Here is a 25,866-nt window from a genome sequence, read left to right as displayed (position 1 = left end):
CTCACTGCCTTATGGCCGAGCCTCGTGGGTTCCTCCCGACCCCCTGGTGTGGACACTGGGCCTTTGCCTAGGCATTGTCCTAGGATGCCCTCCCTCACCACCTCTCTTCACTTGGCGACTTCTCATTTATCTTTTAAAAATTAACTCAAATATCACTTCTCCATCAGGCAAAATAGTTACCCTTACTGCTTTGGCTCCCCATTGTACTCCATTCACACCTCAAACACAGAGCCCACCGGGCTGTGTTATAGTATCTTTTTGAAAGTCCAATCTCCCACCAGACCTTGAGTGCATTCAGGATGAAGTCTGCACCTCAGTCACCTTTTTATATCTCCCTTCAAAGAAGGCACGGAGTCACTATTTGTTGAATGAAAATGTCAGAGTAGCTTTCCGGGATTGAGCCTCCACCATTTTCAACCACTCCAGGTTATCTGGATGCTTTCCATTCTCCCTGGAAGTTGCAGTTTAGGTAGCTCATTATTATTTGATAGTTCATAATCTGTAGGCAGAGGGCTCCAGAGCCTTCAGATAGGGAGGAAAGTCAAATACACACATACGTACTTAAATAAATATTATTTTGGAGACTAGGAGTTCTTCCTCACTAGCAAGCAGGTTGTCATTTACAGGCAAGGAAATACCGCCACTTTTACCAATTCTTGCGAAGTCCTGTCCACCTTTCCCACCATGCACCAGGCCTGGGCAGTGCTCCGCCTTCCCTGCCTCCCTTGACAGAGCCCCTTGGAAATACTGCATACCTGTCAGCGTGCAGCTTGGCTGTTGTCTCACCTCAACCCCTCCCACAGCAACAGGACTGCAGGGTGCTTTACGCAGGGATGTTACAGTTATTCACAAGGCCTGGTACACAGTTCAACAGACACCTGCAAACTCCACGCTTCCTCCGAGGGAGCAGAACACCACCCCACTCCCTGCCCTGCAGCTCTTCCCTCAAACACAAATGGAAGAACAAAAAACCATCCCTGCCTTTCCTGTCCTCTAAGGTCATATAGGCAGCTCTGTTTCCAGGCATCTCTTGATCCTGTATTTTAAAGATTTGAGCTAGGTTCAAATCTAAACAAAACAAAAAAACAATCAATCAACCTAACAAACAAATCAACCCCCAAACAAAATCAGAACTATTACCAGAGCAAAGGGTAAGAAGAGAAATACTATTTATCAAATACCTCCTGTACATCAAGACTGTTCTGGGTAGATTAACCTTTTGTAGTTCAACAATCCTAAAAGGTATGTTGAATGATCACATTTTACATATGGAGACACTGAAGCCCAGAAAAGAAGCCAGCAATAATGGAAACAGCATGGGTTGAATGGTGGAGAGCTCTGGGTTCAAATTTGGGTGCCACTAGCTCTGTGGATTTGGATAAATTACTAGATGTCCTGAAGCCTGTTTCCTCTTTGGAATTAGAAACCAGCAGTCCCAGCCTTCCAGGGCTGCTGTAGGGTCAGATGAGAACATGTCTGTAAGCTGCCTGACCCATGGCTGCCACCTTCCTAGATACAATGTTAGTTCCTTTCTCTTGTCTGCTAAATGGCTGAGTTGGAATTGAAAAGCAGAGTCGTGGGCCCCAAACCCAAGTTCTTTGTAGCTGGGGAAGGAGAACTTGTCTGAGCTGCTCCTCTACCACAGTGGTGACAGAATCAGACGAGCTGAACTTGAGTGTTTTTTTTCCTTTGTACTGGCAAAACACTCCCTATTATTTTACATATCTATGCCCAGTTGTAAATCTCTTAGAACTGAAAATCAAAATCCATAAATCATGCATCTTCCAGTGCATGATGATGTGCCTTCAGCACAACCTGATCATATAAATATTTCTGCCAGTTACTTAATGTCATAGAACTGCTTAGGAAAAAGGTTTAATGCTGGCAAAAGATAATACGATAATTATTGGGTTTCAGTTCCTACGGAATTTGCAAAAAGCCAGTGAGACATATGAAGCAACAATGGCCTTTCTTGTCCTAAATCTCTCTTTAAGTTCCCCTGCTTTGGAATAGGCTATGTATTCCTCTGGAACGAAAAAACATGTAAGTCTACAATGTGTGTGTGTGTGTGTGTGTGTGAGAGAGAGAGAGAGAGAGAGAGAGAGAGAGAGAGTGTGAGTTGTGGGCTGCATTTAGAACCAGGGAGGATATCAGTCTCAGTAGATTTCCTAGAGAAATCTTGGGATTTCCAGTCTCAGAGTTGGTCAGAGATATATTTGTCCTTCAAGTCCATATTCTAGGAAATGCACTGTTATCTTACCATAGAATTTCTTTTGCACACAACACCCTCTTCGCTGCATGAGTCCATGAAAATGGTCTTGCTGGACAATATACGAGTATTTCCCAGCCTGTGCACCCCACCCCCAAAGCCCTAAGAACACTGTAGAGACAACTGTGGTAAAACAAACAGGTGCAAAGTTGAGATCGGCATTGTGTTCTGGCTCTGCCCCTTTGTCTGTGGTTTTGGACACGTGCTCTCACTTCTAGGGTCTTGGTTTTCTTCATCTGCATAATGGAGGTACTAGCTGACTGCCAATAGTCTGTGAGGACCGAGGGTCATTTTGTACCTGAAAGCTCTGTGGAAACCACAAGGTGCTTTTCAAAGATTGTTATTAGAATTTAAGGAGCAAGAGCCTGAAAAAAATGTATGCTCAGGGTAGCATTTTCCATTTTAAAACTGAAATTCATACTTGCCACTAGTCTGATTAAATTTGGATCAGTTTTGGGGGGGCTTAGAGTTTGAAGATCTTAACTAACAAAGGGACTTCCAAAATGGTGAGCTGTGTGCATTAAAGTGTAGCTTTTATGGCATTCTACATAACAGATTATACTAGAAAGAACGCCAGACCAGGAAGTAAAAACACCCATGACTGACTCCAAAGGCTCTCTCTTGCTGACTGCCCCAGTGACACATCCCTGAGCCGTTTCCCCTCCCCATTTCCTTCCCCATAACTTGAAAGGACACTCTTTGCCTTTGCTGTTTGCAAGAGAAACCTGTGGGTTGAAAGCCACGGCCTGAATAAACTTGAGCCTGTACTACTGTTAGTGTAAGGACACCCTCAAGTACCAGACCATCCCGAGGAGCCTTATGAATTTTCAAAGAGTAAATCACTTAAGGGTCAAATTCATTGCAGAATGAATGTTAGATGTTCTTAACCTTATTGGGAACCCAGAGTTCAAGTATTGGATGCAATCTGTGGTTCTTCTCTCAAGCAAAAAAAAAAGGCACATAGTACATACATGCAATATTGAATACAATTTTAGGTGTTTTGTGCCTGGTGCTCATTTATGGGTCATCTATGTTTTGGTTGACCTCAGAGTAAGAATCGGTTTTAGATCATAAAGAACCAACACTAAAGCTCATGTGATTTAGAACTGTTATTTAACAGACGACAAATGGGGGCATGGAGCTTATCAGTGACCTTAACATAAACGTTGTAGTTTTAAATATGTTGAGTTTTTTTCCCATTTTTCAAAAGTGGCAATCTACATTACATAGAGACAGCACAGTTATTCGTAATATTTTATTTACCAGAATATTGAATTCATCATGCCATTAAATCAAGACAAGCTCATGTATATTGTATCCATTTTCCATACCATAAGTTTGATTTATACCTTGAAAGTATGCTTTGTAGCAAGGAAACACACACCGAATTAATCCAGTGTCCCATTTAAAGGCAAACAGCTAATGCTTTTAGGAGGATACTGTATTCATGAGGGCTTAACCCTAAATTCCAAAATCAGTTTTCTTGAATTTACTCAGCTCCTAGCATGCCTATGTTCTGCCAAGTTCCGTATCAAAAAGAAAAATCAAGTGTGGCTTAAGTCTGACGCCAAGAAAAGCATATTTTTATTTTAAAAAAATCAAGAAAATGCATGCACACTATAGTTCTCATGTTCAGGAATCCAGGTGATGAGGGTCCACATTCCCATCACAGATGGGGACTTGGTGCCTGTCACTTACTCACTGTCATCACAACCAGTGGGAATTGCCCTCCTGCAGGCGTGGTGGGGTCTGTTCGTGTTTTCTGGACACCATGCTAGAATGGGCCTCGAGTCCCAAGTGAAAAGAAAATGAATAAGCAGAACCACTGAATTTGCAGCAAGGTCCGAGCTACAGGATACTCGCAGTGCAGTGTCAAAATAGCGGCATTGCTGTTGCTGTTGCTGTTGTTGGGCATTGTGGGTCAAACACAGGGGAAGTCTTGGTTATTAAAAACCTCATAGCAAGTGCTGTGTGAAGAACATAGGTGCCCTTTCCAATCCAAGCTGTCAGTGAAGTTTGACCAGAGTAGGCACAGCTTAAGGAAGACGATAAATGATGTCACTTTGACTAGCAAAGGCTTAATGAGGTATCACTGGCACATGCCAATGAACTTTGTCCTCTGGTTCAAATCTTCTGTGCCTTCCTAGAAACTAAACCCTGATTAAGTCAGGATGAAGTTGAATCATTCCCCTAGACCTCCTGTCCCTTCACAAGGCATCTCAGAAAGGTTTTTTTTTTCTTCTCCTGACTGGTTCTTGCTTAAATAGTGAATGATCTCTTCACTCTAATTTTGAGAAGAATTTTGTGGGTATTGAGCCTCAGAGCTTCAGAGGATATAGTCCAGATCTATGTCTAGTTTCTGCCTCCAGTGCCATGTAAAGTCCCGAGCAGCAGCCGCACCACCTTTGGAGAGAGGTCTCGAGGTGGCCAGGCCAGCCAGGGTGGAGGTGGCAGCCTCCAAACGGGCTGGCTTGACTCGCCAAGGTAGACAAGCTGCTTTGCTAAACATGACCCACTTTCCTTCCTCCTCCTGTCCGTCCCTTCAGGGTTCAAGCCCCAGCTGGCTCATCTGCTCTCCTCAGTCAGATGTCTCTGGAGAGGCCAGGATGTGCTCAGATGTCAGTGGTGGTGGGGATCACTTTTCAAACTTTAATGTTTCTTGTCACTTCTTTCATTCTGGAAGAATTATCGTAAAGTACAATCTTCCATGGAAAAGTTTGGTCATTGCAAGCATGTGCCCCAAACCAGATATATGAGCTGGCTGACTTGCTCACCCTTATATAACTTCAGATTTCCTGATTAACTCTTTTAATCTTAATTGTGTTAGAAAAAAATTCAAAGCTTCTAAAGCTTTTTACTCGTAATCTCCTGGGCACTAATGTTGGGTCCCAGGCTGTCTTACCACATTGCTTTGGTAAAACAATGGCTCTCCCTGGGATTTTAAAAATATAATGAGGCTGTTCTCTTGCTTTGTAATGTTTTAGCTCTGCATGAACTCAGTTCTCATCCAGCAGCTTTGATTTTAGTATCAGAGCTTAAAACTTTTTTATTCCGTTAAGAATAACCCAAATCAATAAAAGCTTTAAACAGGGTAGACCTCTCATTTTTCTTAGGATATTTCTCTTGCTTTTATAAGAAAAACTATCTAAGCAATTGAATCTCCTAATAAGTGAAATTATATTTTTCCAGGGGAAAGTATTTCAAGTGCTGATTTTCACTCTATCTTATAAGGCAAGCTATGATTCCAAAAAACATTAAATAGGTAGTTACAGAACCAAATAAATATCCATGTTCTACCTAATAAACATCCTGCTTACTAATCAGAATACATGGATGTATATGATTATAGCTGTTAAATGTACATAATACACTAGTTTTTTTATAGGAAAAAAGAGATGAGTTTTAGATATTTTCGGAAATATATGAATCCACTGAATATTAATACTTCCTGAAAAAGACATTCTTTCCAGAGCCATTTTTTAAATTCTTCTAATTCTTTTAGAAGGAAGAATGCAGGTAAGGAAGAAGAGAAACACACATACCACCCACAAATAACCATATGGGGTGGGCAAAAGTAGATTTAGAGTTGTAATACTAATAATATAATAATTAATAAGTAATGATACAAAAATAAACTGTGTTTCGCATACTCACAAATGTAAACCTCCTTTTGCCAACCCCCTGGGAAGAGTGATATATACACATCACACACACGGGCAAACAGAAGTCCACTGTTCTAGAATGTCATTTCAGGATTTTTGTATTTTCCATGAAAGATTCCTGTGACCTCCCATGTCCCACACCCAATCACAGTTGTAAACCTGAAACTTATAAAGCTTACCAATCAATGTTAGCCCAATAAATTTAATTTGAAAAACTGAAAAGATACTTTTTTCAGGAGTGGCTCACTCTCTCCCTGTGCACAGAGGAAATGCATCACATCCTTATTGCAAGGAGCTACATCGAAAAAGAGCAGAGGCTATTTTTGCCTTCTGAAACCTTTTGCTTTTTCGATTCTCTTTCTGACTCTACCTTATGTACAATGTTGAAAACAGTGTAGTATTAAACACATCAAAGAAGTGAAAGAGTGCCCTCAAAATTTGCCACGTGCCTTCCAGGCAGTACACATGCTACGAGCCATGTCTAGATCAGAATGTCCCTGTAGCACCCAGAGACCGTTCACAGTTGGCAGGCTGGCTGAGCAATCAGAACTGCTATTGCTTAGCACAACCCATTCTGTGTAGGGCTCTAGAAGGGCCATTAAAAATCTCATTAACTTAAACTGTTGGTTTTCAATGAGTCTGATAAGTTTAGAAATAAATGAAGGCATTTCTCCTCTCTTCCTTTCCCCCTTTTCTTCTTTTTTCCCTCTGTTTTCTTTTATCTTGCTTGTCACAATGCCTGTAGGGGACTACTGTTATGCAGTGTTCAGGGACTGAGGGGGATGTCTCCATGTGTTATGTGCCCTCCAAATGCCCACAGCCCTCTGGTTGAGAAACATGTGGTTCAAATCAGCTCGACTAGCCTTCTCTCATTATGGGAGAAGTCTGGTTGAGACTGGTAATAACTAAATAAATAAACAAACAAGTAAACAAATAAAAAATACTTGGGATGAGAGTAGCTGCTATCTTGAATATAAAAGTAACTTATAATTGATAACATTATTAACTTTCTTTTATCAATGGGGAGGAGGGTCTTTCATGAACATGGTTTAGATGTAAAAATAACATAACTGGGTTGGGTTGTGTCCCTACAAAAAAAGATATGTTGAAGTCCTAACCCCTGGTGCTTTTGTCCATGACCTTCTATAGAAATCTGGTCTTGGCAGATGTAATCAAGTTAATGAGGCCATGCTGACTGAGGGTGGGTCCCGATCCCATGTGGCCGGATGACCTGTGTCCTTGTAAGAAGCAAATCTGGGTAAAGACAAACTCAGGGGAGGAAGGCCACTCGAAGGTGGAGGTAGAGATGCCAGTTAATACTTCCACAAGTCAAGGCATGCCTGGGGCGACCGGAAGTTGAAAGAAGCAAGGAAGGATGCTCCACTCCAGGCTTTGGTTTTCCAGGGAACATGGACCTACTGAAACCTTGATTTCAAATTTCTAGCTTCTAGAACAATGAGAGAATAAATTTCTGTTGGTTTAAGCCATCCAAATTTGTGGTAATTTTTTATAACAACCCTGGGAAACTAAGACAATAGCTGGACTGCATTTATCCCAAGCTTGGCAGGCTGACATAGTTCAAGAGGAGCGAGCAGTTTGCAGCAGTTCGGGGGCAGTGATGCTTGGGGACTTACTTAGCGGCATCCCAGGCTGCTGGGTAACTGAGAGGACAGGAGGAGGTTTTCCTTTCTATCCAGGTGGGCACACTTATTTTCATGTTCTCTCTACCTGTGGACCCTTTAAAGGACAATCTTTACTGAATTCACTTACTTTGAGTGAAATATTATTCTATTAAGATGTGCAGGTAAGGGTGTTTTCCCAAAGACTGCAAGCTTGTCTGGAAATGATTATATTTCCTTTTCAGATTGCATATGCTGATGTGTGATCATGTGAAGGAGGCCACACGGATATCCTCACCTTCCCTTGCTTCTCTGGGGTGCTTTGGGAGTCCAGTGCATTCGCAGTGCACCTCCTCACTTTGCAACTCCTTATCCCGGTGGGGGTTCCAGCTCACAGCCCACTTTCCACTACCAAAACTTTTTTGTCCTTAGGCCACTTCCCCGAGGCTTTCTGCTTTCTACCTGTCAGGGAATGGCCATAGAGAAAGAACTTCAGCTACTCTAAGCTAATGTGTTATTTTCTTTAGAGAACATGCATCTTAAATCCTGACTCTCAAGGGGAGAAGTGTGTGCACAATGCTGAAAGGGTTTTGGAGACTTTGAAGTTGGGGACTTATATTCCTATGTACATGAGATTTTTAGTCCAAGTTCAGTCACTCAAGAGCTGGGAGACCTCAGGGTCCACATCTTTGAGCCTCAATTACTTTAGTCCAGTTCAATAAGTACTGAGCACCCACAGTGGCTGTGTGAACTCATATGTAACTGGACAGGAGGGACATGAAACTAAGACAGGATCCCTGCCCTCCAAAGGCCAGAAATCTGCCAGGGCTCACATATGCAAACAACTTCAGGGGACATTCAAGCTTGCTGGATGAAGAGAGTTTGGTGGCAGACTTTCAAAGGAGGAGTATTATGCTGGAGTATTCTGCCGTGGAAGAAAGCCTGAAGGTATGTGCCAGGTGGTTCCATCTTGGGAAAAATTTCCCAAACAAGAATGACCCATATACTTCTCCAGCCTGTCACATCATAATTACTTGCACCATCTTTCTTTTGCTCTGTGTATAATTCAGATCTTAAGCCAATTGCTAAGGAGTTTAGACTTGTTTCTATAAGAAATGGGGAGTTCTGGGAGATTCTTTTTATAATTTTTCTAATAGAAAAATTTAATCATCTACAAAATTGGAGATAATAGTATAATGAACCCCTATGTACCCTCTGCTCAGTTTCAAGAATTATTTCACAATAGTTTTTCTCTAATAACCCCACCTATTGTTTCATTCCCATATTATTTTGAAGTAAATCCTAAGCATCATAGCCTTTCTTATCTAAATATAAACACATGTATTTCTCAAAGATAAGGACTTTAGTTGAAAACATAGGGGTATATCATTATCATACTGAAAATAATATCTTGATGTCATCAAATATTTAGTCAATGATTAAATTCAAAATATCTCATAAATGCCATTATCGATGTTTCAAGTTTAGGTTTGATTCAGGATCCATAAAGATCCACAATTGCTATGTCTCTTAAATTTCTTTTTAGTCTATATGCTCTGCCTTCCCAATCTTTCTCTCATTCTCGTTCTTTTTTTTCCCCTTGCAATTTATTTGTTGAAAAAACGCAGGTTGTTTGTCCTGTGGAGCTTTCCATAGTCTGGGGTTTGCTGACTACTCTTGTGGTGTTATTTAACATCTTCCTTGGTCCTCTGTGTTTCCTATAACTTGACTGTTGGATGTGGAGGCTGGGTTGGATGTTGTTTCCTTTCAACGTGGCAACGCTGCTTTGCAGGGAATGGTGTGTTCTTCCATCAGGAAATATATATATATATAGTGACTGGTTGCTTCATACTGCATGGTGTTGACAGCCACTGATGGTCAGTGCCAAGATTTACTACCTTATTACATCATGTGACATGGTGATATTCTATTTCTGTTGTGCCGTCTTCATTTATTTGCTGTAATACTTGTATAGAGACAGTCAGTCACTCCATCATTCAATATTTGGTCACCCAGTGGCGTACCTCATAAAGGCAAAATAAGGTCAACCAATCAATCAATATCACTTAATTCTTTCTATTTATCTATTATTTTTTCAAAATGTGTTGGTTTATCAGCATCTTCCAGTGGTGATCAATAAAATTTTGTGTTATTGTTGCTTTGTTTCTGGTATCATTATGAACTCATGAGTTTAAACTATGTGATTCAATATTGCAATTATCCTTATTGATGCTCAGATTGTCCTATTTTTGGTCAATGGGATCCTCATCAGCAGTTTTGAGTTTCTGTGACAGGACCCTGGTAGTCTTTGATAGCATCCTCGCTACTGGTATAATGAGATGTTCCAGGCTCATCATATACCTTTCTTAAGGCAGACGTGGAATTAGCCACTTCTCCGAGAAGCCTTCACTCCTTTTAGTGGACATGGAACTTAGCAACCACAGTCTGAACACTTGGAAGACTCTGAAGCAGATCTGGGTCTCCTTCCCTTTCTTTGGAGGGGGGCAGGCACTTTGGCCTTGCCCAATGAGTCCCCAGTAAGCGGCAAGAAACTGTGAGGGAAAAAAAGGTGACCAGGGACTACCTAGGGGCTACTGTAACAGTCCAGGAAGGGATGATAAGGTTCTCAGCCAAGGCAGTGTCAGTGGGACGGGAAAGAGCATCGGAGTTGGGAGAACTTCTAGAAACTAAATTGACACAAAAGGATTTATCGACTGATTTGGCAGTTCAAGGTAGTAGGGGCTCGGGTGGGTAAAAGGTAGCCTGGGTTCAAAGCCTAGCTCTCTCACGCCAGCGTGAGGGCTACGGCTCATTGCTTAACTTGCGAGCCTCCATGACCGGAACTACTAAGTGGGAATATCACTGCCTGCCTCACGGAGCCACTGGGAGAATTAGATGAAGTTGCAGAGAGAATGAACGTAGTATAATGTGTGATACTTAGTACAACTAAAAGTTAAAAATGTTGAATCCCGACTCCCCTTTATTTGTCATGTGAAGGGGTTGGTCCAGATCACAAAGCCTCTCCCAGTCCTCTCTGCTCCGCCCCCTCTCTGGTCACTCTGGCGTTGCTCTCTGGTAATGCCTTGGAGTATGAGTAATGGATCCTCCAGCATTCGCCTAAACCACATCTTATTGATTATTTTATTGAGAAGAAAATGTAACAAATTTAACGTTGCCAAAAGAAAAACAAATCATCTATTCTTCTGAAGGCTGTTTTTATTCTTTGATATCTAAATTGACAAATTTCATTTTAGAAAAGCTCAGAATAATGTTTTAATTTTAAACTGCTCCCATAAGTGACAAATGTTGAAGATATTAAAAACTAACAAAGCAGCTTAAATACTGGCCAATTAGCTCAGAGCCTCTTAAAATACTATCCAGAATGGCTGTCCTGATCAATGATTCATGCAGCACTCTGGTTTTAGAAAATATATCACTTTAAGTCAACTTCTTCCCAGAAACTTCCTAGCCCATCACATCGGCGAGATCCTGTAAACCTTTCTGCAATTCTTTGCTTTTCTAAGATTTTATCTTCGAGGGCTGCGTCAGTAGGACTTTGGAATCAAGATGTGAAGATGTGAATGGCACCCAGCAGTTATATAGCCATACTAACTGTTGACAAAGAGGGATTAAAATATTGATTATACCTTTATTTTTAATTATGAAGGCAATATGAACTATTAAAAAATTCAAGCAACACAAAAGAGCATAAAAAGTGAAATTGGCCCCCAAAAAACCACTGTGTCCTTTTTAACCGCTTCCTCACATAAACATAATGTTTTCAATATTTCATAACAATGTACATTTTATTCTGTAGCTTACTTTGTCAATATATTGTGAAACATTAGTGGGCAAAATTAGGACAATATATTGTAACCATTTTTACCTGTCAGTATGGAAGTGAACTACCTCTTTCTTTTAAGCAGTTGCTTAGTGCAGGCTGCTTGAATAAATGTTGAATGTATTCTAGTTTATCTGACTAGCACTTTTTAGTTTGACATTTACATTGTTTCCAATGTATTAATATTTGTAAAAGTTCTAAACCAAAACAAACTTTAAATGGAGTTTGGACAGATGATGGATATGTTCTTGTCAATTTCTGTGTATGTTTATACTGTCCATAACAATTAAAAAAAATCAGTGCTTGAATGCTGCTTTTAAAAACTGTTATAAAAACAAGAGACAACTGTCACTTGATGACATTTAATTTTGTTTTTAACAAAAAATTGGCTGTAAATTTCTGAATCTCAAGAATCACACTTCCCCTTTTTCTGATAACCCTCGAAACTGAAACTCTCTTCTCCGTCATGAGCATTTTTTCCTCCTTCAGCAGCCTTCTCTGTTCAAGGTGTGCTCCTTTTCCTTCTAGTGAGGACTTAGGCCCTGCTTTCCGTTTTAATCAGGGCACATGCTACCTCCTCTGGAGGAGAGGTGGGGGGCGGTGGCTACCTGTCCTCAGCGTCACACCCGCAACCCCAGACACAGAGTTCCTGTGGGTACCCCAGCACAAGGTCAGGGTTGCTCTCCTCGGCCACTCCTCTGCTTACAGTCAATGCCACTGCATTTCAAGGTGGCTGAGTAACTTCTCCCTTCAGGAATGGGGAAGTGGACCTCCATGAACAAGTAGGGCACATGCTTTTAATATAAAGTATCATCTTTTCCCTTTTTGTTTGTTTATAAGTCGTTCTTCAAGTTGATATAATCAGAAATTTTCCCATTATCCTTAGGGCTTCAAGACGAATATGGTGCTATTTTTTAAGCTCATGTTCTTTTTTAGCAGCTGCTAAATAATCAAATGTTCCTATTTAAGCCAGAGAGTCCCATAAAGATTTGTTGGAGGATGAGGCTGGTTGATTTTAGCAGCAGCCGTGCCAAGGCGTGTCTGCCCTGCAAGGCTGATAGCAGTGCTCAGAGGATATTGGTTTGATTTTTAGCCAGGATTTTACTTCTATGGATTGCTTGGACTAAAACACAGTGTATGTTTCAGAATCACCAATGAAAGCAAAACGCAGAGTTTGTAGGGCCAAGAAAACTCCCATTTGATTCTTCAGCTTGTCAGTGACTGACTCACACTCCCAGCACTCAGCGCCTGACTGGACTTTACCTTCTCACACATGGCTGGGATATTGCTGGTGCTGCTTCCCTCAGACTCACATCACTTTTCCTCAGCAGGCTATTTTCAGTTACTCAGAAAATGCTCAAAAATGCTCAAAAGTGGACGTCTCTTTATCTCTCTAGCTGCGCTCAAAGGCAACCGTTTCTTAATTGGCCAGAAAGTTTCAGAGGTTTCAGCTATTTTACAGTGACATGCACGGTAAAAATAAAAAGGAGGACATTTTTATCCAGAAATGTATTGTATGTGCACAGCTCCCCCCAAAAGCTGATTTTTACAGTTCCAGTTTTGTAGCCCTCAATGAAAACTCAATAGAGCATTTATTTTTCAAAAAAGCATTTGGAGGCACTAGATATAAGCCCCTGAGAGTAAGCGAGATTACCAATGTCTCATTTTGGAGGAAGCTAAGGAAAATTTCAGATTAAGGTTTCATTTTGCCAGTCCTTAAAAGTGTATTTTAATCATTCAGTCCAGCAACTGTTTTGGGTACCCTTTAGTGCCACCCAGTCTGTAGCAATGAGGATGTCGTAGTAATCAGAGACAACATTCTGGGGGGCTGGTGGGGGTGAGGAGTGAAGAAAGAATCACATGAAAGGAAAAGTAAAGGCAAGAGGCAGCTGAGGGGCACTGGGAATATGGTATTGGCTAGTGAAACAGAATGCAATTTTTAAGTGTTGGTTGGGCCAAATCCCATTAATAAAATGACATTTGATCAAAGGTTTAAGGGAGGTGAGGGACTTAGCCATGTGGACACTTGGAGAAAGTATGCTGCAGACAGAGGAGGGACGCACTGCATGCTATAAGGACGCCAGTGTGGCTGGTGCAGGGTGCGCAGAGGAGAGGTAGACGGCCAGGTCCGAGAACAGATGGGGCAGCAGCTCAAGCAGGTGTTGACAATCATTTTAAGGACTTGGAGTTTCATTCTAAATGCAATGGGAAGCTATTGCAGAACTGTGAATCGAGCAATGACATCATCTGATACATTTCCACCAGATCAACTGTTGCTATGCAGAGGACAGATTTCACTAGGGGAGGAGTAAAGGCTGGTGAACCCGAGAGGAGGCCACTGCATTACTCCAGGGGAAGGATGAAGGTGGGTCACACCAGAGTAAGAGCAATGGTGGTGGTGAGTGTTTGAATTTTGTATATATTTTAAAAGTAGGGCAAACAGATAGTTTTTGAAGAATTAGATAAGGGGTGTTCAGAGAAAGAGACTCAGAGATGACTCATGATTTTTAGCCTGAACAACTAGAAAGTTGGAGTTGCCATTGATCGAGATAGAAAAGGCTGAATTCAGGTGGAGCCTCAGGGAAGGGAAATCCAGCAGCTCAGATTTGGACATGTCGAGTCTGAGATGATAACTGGATATTCAACTTGCGGTTTTCTTCTGACCAAGTCAAGATTTGTCATCCTCACAAAATGCAAGCTCCCTGAGGGTCCAGTTTTATCTCTTTTATTCATTGCCGTATCTCCAGAGCCTTGGATGGTGTTTGGCACATGTAAGTTCTCAATGAAAAATTAATATAACATTTGCTAAGCACTCACTACATACATGTCTTGCTCTGTTCTACGTGCTGAGGACAATGCTTAGACAAAAACAGCTAAAATTCTGCTCCCATGCACCTTAAAATCTAGTAGTGAGAAGCAGACAAGCAAATGAAGTGAAATAAAATAAACCTTGTGTCTGTTGGTAACACCTGCTTAATAACACTTGTTGAAGGTTTACTCACACGGCACTCCACAGTGGGGAATCCTGCGGGGCAGAACACTGAAATCCCAGAGTCGGCGTTCCATGCCAGCCTGTCTTAGCCCAAAGCCCCTTCTACCCGAGTTGCTTCTCATATGAAGTAACACAAATTCCATTGTCACCCGAGAAATAGCAGGGCTGTTTCTCTTCCAGTAAGCATGTAAAGGAGGCTATGCTAAAAAACAGGACCCCCTCTGAAGTGCAGTTCTAGGAAGCCTGCCTGGAAGTGAGTGACCCTAGTACCTCTGCCCTCCCTAATGGATCCAAAGCATGCAGGAGAATTCCTCTCCACATCTCAGGACATTTTTCTCATTTCTCAGCCCCTTTCACAATGCTGAGGGTCCTTTAATCACCTGCCATTAAGGGCCATCACATTTTTAAATCGAAAAGGCTCCATTTGCAGCATTTCACAAAACTAAAAAGGTGTACTAAAATATGCTTTATAGTCATATATATTTGAGGAAGATTCTCTTATTCTGGCCCCTAAAAATAAAACAATGAATTTTCCATTCCCAGCAGCAGCATCGAAGGGGGCGGTTTGCTCTGTAGTAGCACCAAGTGATTTCTAGTTATCACCCGGCTTCCATTCTGCTGTTCTCTCTGCCTCATACAGCAGACCACCTCCAGCTTCTCCCACCTATCCTACCCAGAATTTCTGAAACCGCTGTGGCCCCTTTCTACTGTTCATTCCTTACCCAGTTTCCATGTAATTTGACATCACTCTTCCTCCCTCACCAACACCTGCTAGAATGCAAATAACGAATGACTGATCATTTATGTCTCAAAAACTGATAATCCTTTCTCCTACTCAGCCCTGCCTGAACAGTTTTTCAAGCAGGAGAATTTCAGGGGTCTTCCTACTTGCATGACTTCTCCATCAACAATTGTAATTTCTAAGTCAAAACCTCCAGGTTTCCCCATGGGTTGTTTGATGGCTATATCCACCTTGAGTATACCTCTCGCCCAGCAGATCCACCAAGAGCAAGAACTACCATAGCCAGAAGAGTGTGTGATCCACCAGTAACTTGCCTCTTTCCCAGGCAAAGTGGGAGGTGTTCAGTCCACCAGACTTCTTTAGGACCCTCTGTTGAGCAATTGGCATTGGTACCTCCTCATGTTGTAACTGAGATGTACTGAAGTCCTCTCATGATATGACACACGACATTAACTCAATAGAATGAGTGAAGGCTTAGACATTTCCCTAAGCACATGGAAACAGTGCATGGTAGCTTCTGCATAATGAATAATAATTGTTATTGTTTTTCCTAAAAGATCCACATCACAGCACAGAGCAAAACTCCTATGGTACAAAGTGAGTACAATCAAATGAAAGTCCAATGCCAGTACAGTGGTATCATTCTTCTGTCTACCTGTGGGATCACAAAAGCTTTTCCCCCAGACACTGAAAACGTTTCATAAGGGGCAGACGGCACCAGCAACAATCCATCATGAAGACAGCAGTGGGTGAATGAACTCTGTCAGTAATGAGGTTATGCTTCTGGATTACACAAAGCTGGCAAGAACATCATAATTTAGAAGATGACATACAGAGGTAGGCTAAAGTAGGCTAAATTACCAGCCATCATTACCTAAAAGGTAAATCATAAGTAATAAGAAATGATAACAATAATAAAAATGATAATACAAATAAATAATATAATAATAAATAATACAAGAATAAACTCTGTGTTTTACATAGTCACAACTGTAAACCTACTTTTGCCCTCCCTTGTATATTTTAATAACCCCATATAAGAAAATATATGTTCTAACTGATGAGAAGTCAAAATGATAGCTGAAAGTTTATGACCCTGGCCAAAATACAAACACACAAAAATAAACAAATAAAACCTTCTCTCCTTTAATTCTTTTCATGTTTCACACCTGCGGTAAAGTTCCCCTGTCCATATTTCTTCACAAATGAAACGGAAGTCAGGTGTGAGAATTTGGACTCTAACTAGAAGATGTTATCATCAAAGCTGTATTCTACCATTCATCTTATTTGGAATTGAATAAACGTGTTTTCTAAATATCATGCCTGGTAACTTCCCACAAGTTTTTCTCATTTAACAGTTACCTACTCACAGATTTTTTGCCTTAGGTATGAAAGGTATAAATTTCTACCACAGTCCAATAGCTTAAGGGATTGGATCCACAGGGCTTTAAAATCTGCCTCGAAGTTCTGTCAGCTATCTGCTTCAGGCTCCATATAGCCACAGCTTTCAAGTAATATAAACGGGCCTATCCTGAAAGAATTATGTAAACCTTGTCTAATTAATATTTGTGAGATGTATTAAGATCCTGGCACAGAAGAGATATTTGAAATCCAAAGCTCTTCTATAACTTTCGTTTTTAATCAGCTGCCAGCTGGATTCTAGAAGGCTTCTAGTTCCAGCTCCTATGTGAGAACATTGCTACCCTTTAAAAATACTGCTCTGTGAAAAGGGAAGGTTATCAGGGGTTGGGTAATGTAGCCTCAGGGAGGCCACAGAAATCCCACCAACTGTTCAGAAACACACAACAATGCACTGTTACTGGATAAACAGCCAGATTCAAAATATTTCACTGAAGAGCTGTCTCTGAATCCTCATCCTTGTAGTTGCTGTTCTCGAGAGAGCAGCTATGAAATCTCTGCATCTTCCCCTCAGCAGAGGGTTGCTAATGAAATGGTGCAGGGCAACTAAAGCCCTGGCAGGCAGGGTTTGAAACAAAGCTAATGGTAATATCAAACTCATTGCATAGATGAACAGCAGGTGAAAGGTCAAAGGTAGGGTCTCTGGATAAATCATAGGATGTCCAGTTAAATCTGAATTTAAGGTAAACAACAAAGAATTACTTAGTTTATGCGTGTCCCAAGTGTTGTGTGGGATATAATTAGCATTCACTGTTTATTGGAAATTCAAATTGCATTGGGCAACCTGTGTTTTTATTTGCTAAATCTGGCAACACTAGCCAAAGGAAAATCGAAACAGCTTATTTTCGATCGACGTTATAGCACCCTGTACCAATGAAAAAAAATGAACTAGATCATTGTCTATTTTGTTTTAATGATTTCTATAACTTATAAAATAGCAAAGGTCTCAAGATTTATAAATGACACTAAAGTCAGATGAAAGGAATAGCTATGCTGTTGTAAAGGATTATGGTGAACATTGAAAGATCCACAAATCAGAAAATCTGATGTTACATCAGCTCTTGTCATTTAGATAATCTAAGCTGTGACTATAAAAAGTAATGCCGTGTACCACATACATAAATCAGTCTTATTTCACTGTTACCCTGCTTGCACAGTAACCAGATGATGACCTATCGGCCCTGCATTTCCAAGTAACAAGTAGTCATTGCGTAAGGCACATGTACTCATTGTTTGCTCCCCTCTTTTTAGAACCGCCTCTGTCTTCTAAATGAGACATTAATTTTTCCAAGCAACAGCCTCATTCAATTTCTCATTAGCAAAGAAAATATTTGGTTCCTAAACTAACATATCCAATTTCAGCGACAGATACTTCTAAAAGAAAGCAAACAGTTGTAAATGCAATGGCAGAATTCCTTTCATTTGGCTGTTAAGACAGCCTATCCTCTTGAAAATATTTTTTAAATATTTCTCTCCATTTAAATGCCTCTCTCCAGTGGATACTATATGCCTCCCCAACCCCCACCCCACCATACCCCTAGGGAAAACCGTTGCTTAAAAAAGACTTCTCCAAACCATGAAAATACTTGGCTAACATTTTTCTTATAAAAACACAAGCATAATTAGATCAGGTCCAAATGCTCAAGTTAAATTAGTGATCTGGCCAATGTGACTTTGGGTACTGAAGAGAGCCATTCTGGATCATTCTGGTACCATGAATTGTCTTTTCCGAAGTTGTTGGATCTGAATTACCTAAAACTTGGGTCTCTGGGAACCTGACCTTAAGGTTTAGCTGAGTTGGGCTTTTGAAACCTACCAGTTTGCAAATGACTTTGTGGAAGAAATAAAGTCCTTGGTGAGACTTTACTTCTATTTGTTACTAAGCATTTTTGGGACTGTTGTGCTAAATCTGAGCTGGCATGTTATTAACCTTTTTTAATCAGGCATTTAGTAGGCTGAGCTGAGTCTTTTCTTAATTTGCACATTAGGGTTTGCCTGAACAGCTGGCACTGTGCTGGAATATTAGTTGAGCCCTCGGATTTACATTGCCTAAGAGCAAACATATAAACTCTGCTTTTGGAAAGGACGACCTAATCACTGCCAAATATAGTAAACTATATTAATAAGACTAATAGCAACAACAATAGCTAATGTTTATGGAGTGCTTACCATGTCCCAGGTCCCGTAGGTGTCTTCAGTCATTTAACACTTTCAACAACCTTATGAAGTTTAATCCCCCAATTTTGTAGATAAGAAAACTCAGAGGGTTTAAGTTACTTGCCCTAATTTACACAATCAGTAAACAGTAAAACTTAGCCTAGGCAATCTACCTGCAGAATCTGTGTGCTTTACCACTTTGCAACTCTACCCCAGTAAATGTATCAGGTAACAAGGAAGAACTTCCACCTTCTCAGGTAAAGGTGTCACTTCTTGAACTGTGACACAGACTTCAGAGGAACAGGAGGTAACCAGGCTAAAAGAATGCAAACGCTTTACCCCCATTCCCAACCAACCACAGGCAACCTTGCTGCTCCTGTAAATGTGTGTGCATATTTTTAGTTTACTTTCCACTTGTTTGTGTTAAGATTTATCATAAGGCTCCAATATGCTTATGACATATGTCAGGACCTGTGGTAAGAACCACAGGTAAGAAATGTGTAGGGTGGGGTCTTCCTTCAAGAACAAGGACGTCCTAGATACGTATCTAGAACATCCTGTATATGTTCTCTATGTGTCTAGGATGTTAGTCGCTTAGAGAAGAGCTAGGACAGGCGCACACGCAAACAGGGTCTCTAGCAGCATGGCAGACTGGAGTCTGGCTCCTGGTCTTGCTCACCAAGGACCCAGGAAGCAGGCCTGTGCAGTGAGCTGGAGTACAGCTGTCTCCTCGGAGACTAGGGGCAGACAGGGCAGAACCCAGAGCAGAAAAAGTTGGATCTTGGGATTTGTGCCTCTCTTACCTACGTTTCTTACTCCTTTGTCCTTCTTGAATGCTTAGAAAAGGACTTTTGAAAGTTCCAGTATATTTCAGATGTCTCAGTGAGGGAGTTTTTAAAAATAAATTGGGTCATAGAACATGGAGGGTGGCAATAACGGTGGTGGGAATGGAGGAAGAGAATCCAGAGGGGAGAAGGAGAGGGAAGAAGATGGAAGCTTCTTGTGGCCAGCCGTCCTCCCTACCTCCAGCTTCTGCTGTCAGACCTCGTGAGTTCTGGCTCCTACTTCAGTCCATGGGCAGAACTCCTGTGCGCCCTGTCTGCACAGTAGAGATGTCGGGGAATGGCTCGGACAATGGCTTTGCTAGTTTCCTGCCACAACTACCTTTAAGAGAACTGAAGACACTGCTCATGTTTCTCTCTTCCTTCTTTGAAAAATGAAAGTGAGTAAATATAGAGATCTCCTTTTGCTGGGTTGACAATGGACATATTGGCAAATGTCCATTATGTAGGTTGGAGGAAATGCTATGTGTATATTGATTTATTAAGCTAAAAAAAAAGTCCTCTGCCAAACCCCATTCTTGGCTCAAGATACTATCACCTTTAAAGTTTTATAGAAAATTTCCTGAAGCCTCTAAAGCTGGAGGGTGCAGCGTGGGGTGGGGGGAGAAAACAGAAAAGAAGCAACTGCTTGCTGAAACAAATTAGAGCTTTGCTGAAAGAGTTCAGGGATGAGCCACTGAAACATGCATTCCACTTCTATCTCTAGAATGCTCAGCCCTCTTTCCTTTACCAGCACATCTATTTGGTCCTTAAAAAGTGCTTTGTTTAAGTTTCTGTAAACATTTACTTTGGGATGCAAAGAACCGCATGAGGCATATATGCCAAGTAGCGTTTACACCACACTGACCCCCTAAATAGACTCCTTCAGAAGTGCAAACTCAGAGGAAAGAATGAAGCTTCATCACACTCTTGGGGAGATGTATGCAGAAACGTAACTGTCTGGGGGTCAGGAGAGCAACTGGGAGGCTGTGACCTGCTGGGCCCCGACCCCCACACAAGCGTGCAGAGATGGAGGAGAGTCTGCTTGCTCTCTCCTCCAGTCTTGCCCCCTGAGCCACCAGCCTCCTCACTCCGACAGTGAGCAAAGGCAGTATTTCTGTCCCTAGAATAGCGGGGCTAAATCTAAAACTAGCTAAAAATAATAATCATAAAAAAATCTTGAGCTCCTTAGGAAAAAAAAAATGTCACAGCTCCCACCCAGCCTAGTAGGATTAATCCCGGTTTAGCCAACCGCCGGCGCTGTTAAAAATAAAATAAAAATAAAAAGACAGGCCACGAAATAAAATTAGCCAACAAACCTACCTACTAGTTCTCTACTGTCTCACTCAGGGTGTTCTGAGCCTCTCTTGAGCCTCATGCAAGGATTTCTAGTGAGGAGAGAAAGGAACCTTTTATGTCACTTCTGAAATATCTCTCGGTTGGAGGATGATGACAATTGCCACTCAGGGCAATCCTGGGGCTGAATGTGGCTGTTACACTTGCGGGACCGGGGCGCTCGCAGACCCAACCAGGGCTTCTCAGCCAAAGTCACTCTAGACTGTTCGGGAACCGTCTGCGGACGCGTCTCCAAACTGTGCAGACGCCAGAAAGAAAAAGGGAATTTTTCTCAGGCGTTCAGCAAGTAGAGGGAAAACGCACGCTAAAGCCTCAGGCTTGGAAACTTTTCTTCAAAACGGCAGTAAGCTTTGGAAGCTGCCAGGAAACCCCTAGCTTCTTTTCAAGGGATTGGAGTGCGACTTGTGTCCACAATTACAGCAACCCAAGCAATTCAGGAGGAAAAATATACTCGGACCACCAGCAGGAGTCAATTTGGAGTGTGTACGTGGTTCTGTAACATTGCTATGTAAACACGCCCGTGTCCGCGCACAGGAGCTACTGTTTCCACCCACGCCTTGTCCATACTCAGTTTTCCCTCGTCGGGCAGCATTTTATTCAAAAACTGGGTACCCCAGCTCTAGATTTAAAGCGTTGCTCTGAATCTCTCCCCGGCCCCTACCAAGCCGAGCTCAGTCCTCCTGCTCACGTCCCTGCCTCCGGGTCGGTGCTTGCAAGACCTGCGAGCGGCTAGCGCTGAAGCCGTCGGAGGCGGCGCGTGTGTCCGGGCAGCGGGTGAAACCGGGTAAGGCTAGTTTTAGCCAAGTTAATTTCTGCTATGGCACACATTTTTGAAGGCTCCGGACCACTGCATAAAACTGCAAATCCCAGTGGTGATCGCGAGCTTGAACCCGGTCGGGGCAGCTTCGGTGGGACTTGAATGCCACATCATCGTCCCCAGGAAAGGACACCAGAGAGCTGAGAAAGCCAAATACTGGTGAACGCAAGCTAGCTCTGCGGGGTGAGCAGCCACTGCTTAAAGCTCCGCACTGCGACCCCTACCTCCCCTCCCCCGCCCAGCTTCTTCCACCGTTCATTCCTCCCCGGGTCCAACCTCGTCAACAAGTGTGTAGCCCGACTCTGGCAGGGTGTGCCTGCAGACCTGCGAAGCCAGAGTCGTAGTCAGAGTCGCTCACCCGGGGCTTGAACGCGTCGCGCAGCCACCTGTTCCACAAACTCAGGCTAGAGTTTGTCGGTACGCTGGGTGCCCCAGGAAGAACCCTGTCACCCCCTGGTCTTGGACTGGCATGCTTCAGGATGTCCAAAGGCACGCATCACCCCAACCCAAAAGCGCACATCCCTTTACGCAACCTCGGAGGCCCGCCGCTCGAGCCGCCCGCGCGCGCGCGGGCACTTCATTCCCAGCCTCTCTGCTTCAGTCCCTGCGCCAGCGCTAGTCACCGGTGCCCATTCCACGCCCGGCCCCTCCGGGAGGACGGCACCCCGAAGTACCTGCAGTGAAGATGCAGAGAGCGAACAGAGTCTTGGAGACCATGGTATCCTGGTGCTTGGTGCCCAGTCCGGCGCGGGCAGCGGGAGAGTTTGTCCGGACTGACCTAGCGCACGGGGCGCGGACTGCTCCTCCCCTGCCCAGCGGGCTGCGGTGGGAGCCTGGAGGCCCGGGAGGATCCGGAGGCGGGCGGAGACGCCAGACACAAGCGGCGCAGTTCCGTCAGCTGCGCGTCCTGCGGTGCCCAGCGCGCTTCTGCTCCATCCCAGCCGCAGGAGCCCGGGGCCGCCTCCGCCGCCGCGCCAGCCGATGCTAAACCCCTCCCACCTGGGCCCCGCGGCTCCGACGAGGCCTCCCCCTGGCCTGCGCTCTCCCAGCGCTCGGGTCCCGGGAGCCCCGGGCCAGGGCGGCCTCTGCTGGACAGTCGGCGCCTGAGACCCTTCTTTTGGTTAGATTTGACAAATGTTTGGAGTGACCATATGTCATCTTAGGCGTCACCTCGAAGAGCGAAACCCACTATTATAAGAGAGCACACCCATTTCTTTCTAAGTAGGAGAACCTCTTCCTTCATTTCCCCCAAAGCTCCTGCCTGTGTATCAAAGCCTCGCACACATGCAACCCCACTGCATTTCCTGGTACCTGAGCCAGGATGTCTGCTGTCCTATTTAGTTTTTCACCAGAAGAGATGGTACTGATGTCTGGTAAACTGACCATGGCATTACTGTGAGCAAGGCCTCATACTAGGTGCTGTATCGTGACTCCTTCTAACAACCCTATGCCATAATAATACTCATTCCATTTCACAAATGAGAAAACTAAGGCACAGAGAAGTAATGTGCTCAATGTTGCATAGCTGGTGAGGGCTCAGTCCACATTTGAACAGTTCGTGTGCAACGGGGCCGTAATGGCAAAGGCTGACGTTCCCTAAGTAACTGCTGCATGCTGGACTATTGTGCTGTACAGGTTCTGACCAAGTCAAGTTCTCACAACAATTCTTTGAGGGGGGCACTGTTATAGCTCCATTTTCGGGGGGAGGAAGTGGAAGCCAGAGAGGTTTAAGTACTTGTCCAAGGTCACACAACTAGATAATGATACAGATAAGGTGCCTGCCCAGACACCCTGGGTCATCCCCTGTACTCTACTCTTTTTTTTCAAAGCCCCAAAATCCTGTGTGTTCACATAGGTCGAAGCTGACCTTTTGCTTAGTTCTCCCCACTGTCTTGGATTTGCTTATTTCTCACACCTCTATCAGACCAGATGTCAGATCTTCACCTCCTGTCTATGTGACTATGAGCCTGGTGGTTCCCTAGTCACTAGAGCTAGGGACCTGCAGGAACTAAAAAGCCTCCTAAAAGAATTGATTTGTTCAAGAACATTAATCGCCCTGGAGAGCAGCTTTTTCTGTGACTTCTTTCTCATAAAGCAGAGCCTCAGGTTTTATCTTTTCACTCTTTTGGGCCTCATCATTTCATCTGTGACGAGGTCAATTCCTCTGCCTGATCACCATAACCACTGCAGAACTTGCTATGCTTCTATAACCGGAAAGACAAAAACTGAGCTCATAGTTTTCCTTTTGTGTTGGTAAATTTATTGATTCTTTTAGGAATGAGAAGTAAAAGATATTAATACAACTGTGCCCATCCCCCCTTCCCTTCTCCCTGGCCAGAGAAACTGCAAATTCGATTTGTTAAACCCATTGTCTGAATGCTTTTGACCTGAGGTCCTTCTGACTCCTGGTGTAATCTACGTGATTCTAAAGAATTTCTGCATCTGGGTTGTGGTTGTCATGGAGGCAGGGACCACACACACAGATGGATTTTTGCAGGGCCCTTCTATAAGGAACAGGGGCCTTTAAATAGGGCCATTTAAGTACATGACTCTATGACAGAAATAAAGTTTTTTTCCAAACCACTTCACAGAAAAAATGATTTAATTAATATTCAACAAAACTTTAATGAAGTCCCTCTGGAGTGCAAAGCATATGTGATTCTGACTTTGATATCTAAGATGATTATTTGGTACTCAAAAGACGGTGATGCCCACATACTAATCAGTGAAAATTTCCAAGGTTTTTTATTGTATACAGAGTAGAGTTGAAATACTTTCTTTAACAAAATCATTTATTTTTATTAATGATTAAAACATTTAATTTATCAATTTAATGAAAACATATTCAATCGTGTACTAGGCGCCAGACATTCTGCTAGGCTGTGGGAATGTAATAGATTGTAATAGACAGGGTAGGCTAGGTTATCCTGCCATTATAAATCACCCCAAAGTCTCAGAGGCTTCAGAAAATAATGGTTTGTTTCTCACTCATCAAAGTCTGCTGTGGATTCTGGTTATTCCCCAGACTAGCCATTCTCTACGTCCCGGCCCAGGGTTGTACCTCCACATCAAAACCTGCCTCCCCACTCACTGAGACAGGGAAAGAGAAAAGTGGAGAGTTGATACAACATTTAAATCTTCCACCTGGAAATTTCTGCTCATACTTGACTGGCTAAAGCAAACCAGTGGTCAAGCTCAGCTTCAAGAAATCAAGGAAGCACAATCTCCTTGTGTGCTCAGGTGGAGAGGAAAGCTGGACAGCAGGGGACAGTTGTGATGTGTGCCACAGTGGTTAGTTGTCCCTGCCATTAGGAAGCTTATATTCTAACAATGAGGAGTCAAACATTGAATGAGCGATCACAAAAATATATGCAATAACTTATGTTAAATGATATAAATAATAACACCCACTAACACTTATGCAGTTTCTACTATGTGTTAGGAATTAATCCAAGCATTTTATGTAATCTGTTTAAATTTAACACCCTAGAAAGTTATTCCAATTTTAGAAAGAAAGACACAATCCAGAAAACTGAGAGATACCTAAAGAGAGTTTAAGTATGAAGGAAACCAAAAAATGCTATGAGATATTATAGCAGGGTCACCTTCACTCCTCGGTGGAGTCAGGAATGGAATTTGCATGCAACCCTTTAGTCACACCTTACAGCCAAAGCTAGTGTCTTTATAGAATTTTCTTGGGATAAAATCTAAAATAAATCTGCCTTATACTGACTTACACTTTTTTATTACTGTTAAAATTAATTTCTAGTGTTGTAGACTTTCAACACCTTAAAAAAATCGTCTTTGGCGGACTGTTTTTGACACCCTGAATTTACTATAATTTATAGATAATGTCATATAATATATGTTAGATAATGTATAGAAGCATTAGCTTTGGACTTTGGGGTCCATCATGGCATCAGAGAGGCAGAAAACTGTGGTTGAGAGCACTGGGTGAGGCAGTAGGCACAGTGGTTAGAGGCTAGGTGCTGACATCTAGCCATGGGCCCCAAAGGCTCGATTCTAATCTGCACTCTGCCATACACTAACTGACTAATTACTTTACACCTCTATTCCTCAGTTTCCTCCTGACATTAATGGGAAGATTACGTGGATTACAAATGTGAAAAATTGGGCATGGTCTAACTGCCAGTAAATGTTATTATCTACT

The 25,866-nt window shown here is 42.6% G+C and overlaps 1 protein-coding gene across 1 annotated transcript in view; it reads right to left on the bottom strand.

The window, feature by feature from the left end:
- PARM1 (prostate androgen-regulated mucin-like protein 1) overlaps positions 1 to 22,683 on the bottom strand; it is a 98,502-nt gene extending 75,819 nt beyond the window's left edge. The window contains exon 1 of the mRNA XM_028506174.2: positions 22,370 to 22,683. Within this exon, the coding sequence (XP_028361975.1) occupies positions 22,370 to 22,412 (43 nt within the window). The 5' untranslated portion in view covers positions 22,413 to 22,683. The remainder of the gene's footprint in view (positions 1 to 22,369) is intronic.
- Between the last annotated feature and the right edge of the window lie 3,183 nt (positions 22,684 to 25,866).

This window comes from Phyllostomus discolor, chromosome 1, assembly GCF_004126475.2.
Source record: "Phyllostomus discolor isolate MPI-MPIP mPhyDis1 chromosome 1, mPhyDis1.pri.v3, whole genome shotgun sequence".
Lineage (NCBI taxonomy): Eukaryota > Metazoa > Chordata > Mammalia > Chiroptera > Phyllostomidae > Phyllostomus > Phyllostomus discolor.
The sequence above is the reverse complement of the archived record's forward strand: the minus strand, read 5'-3'. Positions and strand labels throughout refer to the sequence as shown.